The sequence below is a fragment of the Anas acuta genome, chromosome 3, assembly GCF_963932015.1.
Source record: "Anas acuta chromosome 3, bAnaAcu1.1, whole genome shotgun sequence".
Lineage (NCBI taxonomy): Eukaryota > Metazoa > Chordata > Aves > Anseriformes > Anatidae > Anas > Anas acuta.
The window spans coordinates 117,868,819-117,875,641 of NC_088981.1; the positions used below are offsets into that span (position 1 = coordinate 117,868,819).

Genomic DNA, 6,823 nt, shown 5'->3' on the forward strand with positions numbered 1-6,823 from the left:
GACACCAGGAGAGTCAGATCACGCTCCATTTTATTGCCCGAATAGCCTAACTTTTAGAGTGAACTTAACAGGGGCGGACAGTGTTTCACACAAGATTATTGCTCAAAAGCACTCAGACAAACAACTACAAGAAAACAACCCCACCTGCAAGAAAACTTGTGATTAGCAGTCACATAGACCTTGTCCTTGAAGCCAGCTACTGGTAACAATATTTTTCTGAATTCCTCAATTGGGCGATGTGGGAACACTGTCATGGGAACTTCTCATAGTTGCCCTGGTAGCTTGGTTTGCTCAGCTACAGCAAGCCATGGGATCTTTGCCGTTTCAAAAAATCCCGCAACAGAAGGGGAAGTGGAAGAAGCAGGCAGCTCTAAAGCAGAGCCATCACAGAAATGGGAGGGAGAAGAGACAGAAATCGTAGCAGAGTCAGAAGCCACATGAACCCTATCCCTGAGAGGGGTGCGAGGTAGCAAAAGGATTTCAGCTGTCACCTACGTGAGCACATTTTCACCTGGCTGCTCTGATGCTGGGATACTGGGGCTGGTAGCTGGGAATCAGAAGGCAAGGAAGCCAAGCAGCTGCAATCCCTCTCTAGGAAAAGGGTCCTTGCAAAGTGATTGGGAAAGGGCACAAGTCCTTAGCATCTGGAGATGGCCCACGTCAGGCGTGAAGGAAAGGTATCCATCCCCTCAAGGAAGGTACTGTACATCAGCCAGGCAAGTCGACCACCGTGGAGAAAGGTCTCCAGTACCTGAGGGAATGAGCTGTGCTCGAGACAGTTTATGGTGATGTGGATGATGACCAGGCACCCAAGGATCCAGATGAAATTTGTTCCACATGGTGGAAGTTTATACAGAGCACCACCGTCGTGTGCCAGCATGCTGGCAGTGATGAACTGGATTGATGGGATGGGACCAACAGTGTTTAGTGTCCGGCTAACTCCAGAATTATGAAGACAGTGGACTAATGGCATGCAGGCCCCAGTTTGCTTTCCCTTGCAGGGGCGTCCAGTCCACCTGGAATCGACTGCCCCAGGGGTGGAAACGCAGCCCCACTGTTTGCCTTGGACTGATCCAGGCAACACCACAAGTCCATGGGGCTAGATGGGATCCACCGGAGGGTGCTGAGGGAGCTAGCAGATGTGATTGCTGAGCCAATCTTCTCAACCTGCGTGTTGAGAAGAAGACAGTTTAATAGGACAGAAAAGGAATGGATAATGATGATGATGGTGATTAATAATAAACCAACAAATACCCAAAGCAAGTGATACACAGTGCAATTGGTCACCAACCACTGACTGAAGCCTAACCCTTGCTTTAGCAGTGGCAGCCCCCCACCCAGGCTAGCTCCCCTAGATTTTATTGTTGAGCAGTACGCCCTGTCACAGAATCACAGAATTTCTAGGTTGGAAGAGACCTCAAGATCATCGAGTCCAACCTCTGACCTAACACTAACAGTCCCCACTAAACCATATCCCTAAGCTCTACATCTAAACGTCTTTTAAAGACTTCCAGGGATGGGGACTCCACCACTTCCCTGGGCAGCCTGTTCCAGTGTCTAACAATCCTTTCAGTAAAGAAGTTCTTCCTAACATCCAACCTAAAACTCCCCTGGCGCAAGTTTAGCCCATTCCCCTTCGTCCTGTCACCAGGCACGTGGGAGAACAGGCCAACCCCCACCTCACTACAGCCTCCTTTAAGGTACCTATAGAGAGCGATAAGGTCACCCCTGAGCCTCCTCTTCTCCAGGCTGAACAAGCCCAGCTCCCTCAGACGCTCCTTGTAGGACTTGTTCTCCAGGCCCCTCACCAGCTTCGTCGCCCTTCTCTGCACCCGCTCAAGCACCTCGATGTCCTTCTTGTAGCGAGGGGCCCAAAACTGAACACAGTACTCGAGGTGCGGCCTCACTAGAGCCGAGTACAGGGGGACGATCACCTCCCTAGCCCTGCTGGTCACACTGTTTCTGATACAAGCCAGGATGCCGTTGGCCTTCTTGGCCACCTGAGCACACTGCTGGCTCATATTCAGCCGACTGTCCACCATCACTCCCAGGTCCTTCTCTGCCTGGCAGCTCTCCAACCACTCATCTCCCAGCCTGTAGCTCTGCTTGGGGTTATTGCGCCCCAGGTGCAGGACCCGGCACTTGGCCTTGTTGAACTTCATGCAGTTGACCTCAGCCCATCGGTGCAGCCTATCCAGATCCTCCTGCAGAGCCTTCCTACCCTCGAGCAGATCGACACATGCACCTAACTTGGTGTCATCTGCGAACTTAATGAAGAGTGCGCCAGTCCAAGCCAAGAGCAGCCAGTTTCTTGAGGAGAATGCTGTGGGAAACAGTGTCAAAAGCCTTGCTGAAGTCAAGGTAGACCACGTCCACAGCCTTTCCCTCATCCACCCAGCGCGTCACTTTGTCATAGAAGGAGATCAGGTTTGTCAAGCAGGACCTGCCTTTCTTAAACCCATGCTGACTGGGCCTGATCACCTGCTTGCCCTGCAAGTGCTGTGTGATGACTCTCAAAAGCGCCTGCCAGCTCCAGCAATGCCAGCCACCAGCCCACAAACAGCTCCTGGGCTCACCACGGAGATTTTTGGAAGGTTCCCTTCACGGGACAGGCAGAGGAGACCTCCACGGGCAGCACAGGGAGCATTCTTGGACAGCCAGAGGAATTGCAGCTGCACCGTGGACAGCTTGATGCACCCTGCCTGCCTGCCTGCCCCCTGCCAAGTCCTGCCCCAGCTCTCAGAGCCACGCGGCTCTCCCAGAGGAGCAGGACCAGGGACCTCCTGGGCCCCCCTAAAACAGGAGACAGGTCACCAACAGGGTGCTGGTGTGGTTCAGAATAACCCACTGGGATCGCAGCTCTGTGCCACTCACCTCCTGTTGCTTGGAAGTGACCTTCCCCTTCCAAAAAGGCATAATTTGTTTATGAGCAAGACCTTCAGCCCCCTCCCTCATCCTGCAGGACCTGCAGACACCCCAAAATGCCACAGACACGACCCCACATCCACGAGCATCCCCGAATCCCACATGCCCTGCTGCAGGTCAAGCAGCAGAGGATGATTTATTCAGCAGCGAGGAGAAGAGGGACACAGACCCCAGCTCTGGAAGGAGACGTGGGGCTCCCGGCAGAAGGCTCCTCTCCACCACAAAGCCAAGATTCCTGCAGAGGGAAGGGGGAAGCAGGAGATCTTACCCCTCACCCCAAAGCTTTTTGATCCTCAGAGGTGGCTGAGGATACCCTGATATCCTTACCCCACAACCCCGAGCTGGAGGCCGTGTGAGACGAGGCCTCAGCCCCGAGGAATTTCCATCCCAGCTTAATTCAGCGGCGGAGGACAGAACGCCGGACGCCTTACGAGATAATAGGCTTTGGAGTAACCACCAGATAGGGGAGGAGGAGGGCTGCAGGCCCATTAAATCTCATTATCCCCGTCACGGCCTCGAACGAGGGAACAAACGCCACACCAGGAGCGAGGCAGGGGAAGCCCCCTGCAGTTTGTCTGCTGGGGCTGTGCCCTGGGGAAGGTCCCAGCTCTTTCCCCTCTCCCCATTTCCCCATCTCAGCGATCCCATGGCCAGCACAGTGCAGCAGCAGCCTCCCTGCACCCCGTAGCCCCCACAGAGCCACCCTGCAACTCCCAGCCACGTCCCTCCAGCCACACGGATGGGACACGTCCCCTCAGCTCAAAGATTCACCCCCAGGGAGGCTTCTTCCAAGCAGAGGGCCACAATCTCCTTAAAACAATCTCCTTAAAAAAACCCTACCAGGATGAGGGACCCTCTGTCCAGCTCCGCCGCCCCCCCTCTCCAGCCCCTGCTGGGTGGCGTTTCCAAAGGCAGCTGCTCCCATGCACAAAAAAAAGCTATTAACAGGCAATTTGATGGATCTCAGCGTAATTTACACTCGGAAACTCTTTACCTGGACGTGTGAGCTCGTGCAGGCTCTTGGCACAGCTGATGAGCATGGTTCTGGGGAAGGGGCACCACGTGCACACCCCGTACCTAACACGGCACCGATAAAGGTAGCAGGGAGGCCGGTGCTAGGAGCTCTGGTGCTAAGCCAGAGCCCATCAGTGGGGTCACGCTGCGTGCACCGAGGGCACCCAAGGCAGCCTTCAGCCTCCCTCCTCGCACGAAGAAGCCACCTGGGGGGTTCTGAGGAGTACTCAGGACCAGCACGGCCTGCAAGGGACAACTTGGTGCCACCACGGCACTGAGCTGCCTGCCATCGTTACGGGGTTTAGAGACACGAGCGGCTCGCAGAGCTTACACCCAACCTTCAGCACCAAACCAGGACGTTTCCGCAGGATCCAATTACGTGCGCGAGGAAGAAAACGCAGATTTACAGCCCAGATTCCACTAATAGCTTTCCCGGGCAGAAAAACACCGTGGCTTTTCAGTAATCCCATTAGCGGGAGGCAGCAGCAGACAGCACCCTGCTGTGCAGGCGCCCCGGCCTCAAACACCCGGAGGGGGCTGGGGGAGCCCCGAGGCAGGAGCAAGGCAGCGGGCGCTCGGCACAGCGGCCCCAGAACATCCAGGAGGCCGTTTCCTACAATCCCCCTTCGGTACGAGGGGGGCAGCTTGCCCCACGGGGGCTGAGAGGAGGCAGCGAGCCCGGCAGGCCCCAGGACCCGCAGCCGAGCCGTGCCAGGGCAAACAAACCCCCCCTGCACTATGCCCGTGCTCTGCTGCCATGCTTTAAGGGCGTTCAGTGCCACCGACCTGTTTGTTTTCCCCGAGGTCACTTCTCTGCTGGCACCAGGAGGGAGCGCGGGGGCAGCGAGGAGCGTGCAGGGAAGGGTGCGAGGGGTGGCCGGCGGCAGGGAGGACGCACGGGGCAGCGGGACACTGGGGAGGAGGTGCTCGAGGTGCCCCCCAGCCTCGCTGCCTGCCCCATTTCCCTCTTCTCACCCGTTTTCACACGTTGCTGATGTCCACGAGCAGGCCTGAAGTCCCTCTGCTGTGAGAGGAGCTGCCACGGCGAGCAGAAGCCTCGTCCAGCTCCCCGAACCCCAAAGCCGAGTCTCCTTGCTCCTCCAGAGCAGGAATCGCAGGATCAGAGCAGGGATAGGGGAGGGAAACAAGGCAGAAATAGAAATGCACGAACAGGAACCTGACAGAACAGCCTTGTGACAGCCGAACAAAGCTTTTACGCTCATCTACAGCCCGCCAGGGATCTGGAGGGGAGGGCTGCAGGGCCCAGAGGGGGATCGGTCCCGAGCAGGCAGCTCTGCGAGCCCGCTCCTGGTGCCGAGTTTCAAGATGTGACCTGAAAGAGACAAAACATTTTTTTTCCCCCCCCAAAAAAACACATAACCCTCCGGCTCTGTTTGCAGAGAGGAGGAATGAGGGCTAGAGGAGGTTCACAACTACGAGAACCAGGCAGTGACTTTTTGGATGGAGCTCCTCGCAGCTACGATTCGACACTCAATGAACAAAGCATCAGGCTTTCAGTGCCACAAAGAAGACCCGAGATGGGCTGACCCTCCCTTGGGTTTCTCCTACCCCACAGCAGAAGGGAAAGCTTCTCACGGCAGAGTTTGGGCCTCCCTGGGAAGCTGCAAGCCCTCTGCCCTGCCGTCACTTCCCTCTGCGTCCCCGCAGCCACGACTCGGGACGAGATGCACAAGATGCACCCGGCCATCCCAGCAGGCTCAGCAGGAAGGCGCACATGAATATCTCAGATATTTGGAGCAAAAACAAAAAGTAAAAGACAGAGCTTTTGGTTTCGTTTGCTTTAAAGTGAACCTGAAGAGCAAAACGCCGCCAAGATGCGGCTCTGCTTTCCCACCCCTCTGTTACACGCATCCAGGAGGAAGGCACCCGGCTCCAGGAGCCATCCCGTCCCTCTCTGTTGGGACAAAGGACGCAGAGGGATGCTGGTGGCAGGCGGCTGAGCAAAGCTGGGAGGGCTCCTGCTGCAGGATGAGGCAAGGAGCCTGCTACCTGCACCCCTCGCACCCAGTTCACACCTTGAACAGGACTGCAGTGGTCCCTGAGCACAGAGGGCTTCGTGTGTGGCTGGGAACGGCGATGCCACCACCGCCTGCAGCCCCGGCAGCTGGGTGGTTTTCACCCAAGAGGGGGCTTTCAGACAGGCAAGGGATGCTCTGAGCTGGGCTGAGGTTTCAGCCCCTCAATTTCCCTGCAGAACTGGAGAAAAAGAAGGAAGCAGCTCCACCTCACAGCTGCTCACCTGGAAGTATTGAAGGCCAGGAGGATGCTGAGCTTACGGCTCCCTGTGCAAGCGGCGCCTTGGGAAGGAGATGTTTAAAGGCAGGCACACGCGGGAGCCTCAGAGCAATTAGGGAGCCCTTGGGGAAGGAGTTAAGCGCTATCTGGCTTGCTGCTTGACCTAAATTTAATAAGGCATGCTACGCTACAAAATAGAACTGCGATTGATTTTTGTTACTTGTCCATGGTCACAGTTGCGAGGACTCTGGGGGTATGTGTTGTACGATCATTCCCAGCTGGTACCAGTGAAGGAATGACAAGAATTAAGCAAAGAACTGAAGATGAATGATTGCAGGAACCAATTTGGAGACTGTATGGGGCGTGTGTGTGTGTGTGTGGATGGGGTGGCATGGCTACAAAACTACTGTGTAATTCTCCTATGAATTGCATTCTGTGTTCCATGTCTATTGCCCCGGCTGATATCAGTAATAGACTCTCTGTTTCAACAGCGTGTAGTACGGATTGTGGAATATCGATCTCTTCCAACAGTGGACCACGCGGTGGCATGTGTAAGGTTGGTCTGTTGTGGAACAGCTTGTCCTGGCGTTGGGGGTGGCCTTGGTTACAAAAATGGTCACTCTACACT

The 6,823-nt window shown here is 55.8% G+C and overlaps 1 protein-coding gene across 2 annotated transcripts; it reads right to left on the bottom strand.

Moving 5' to 3' along the window:
• Positions 1 to 13: 13 nt before the first annotated feature.
• LOC137855011 (uncharacterized) lies at positions 14 to 5,835 on the bottom strand. Of its 2 annotated transcripts, none has more exons than XR_011095487.1 (2): positions 3,920 to 5,835; positions 14 to 1,167 (listed from the first exon to the last, which is right to left on the bottom strand). XR_011095487.1 is itself a non-coding variant. In XM_068679082.1 (2 exons), exons 1-2 carry the CDS (start codon positions 2,388 to 2,390, stop codon positions 948 to 950), a joined length of 906 nt encoding a protein of 301 aa, XP_068535183.1. In that variant the 5' UTR covers positions 2,391 to 3,011; the 3' UTR covers positions 14 to 947. The 2 variants fall into 2 exon arrangements, 1 of the variants encoding a protein (XP_068535183.1); XM_068679082.1 differs by lacking the exon at positions 3,920 to 5,835 and adding an exon at positions 1,705 to 3,011.
• Positions 5,836 to 6,823: the final 988 nt, after the last annotated feature.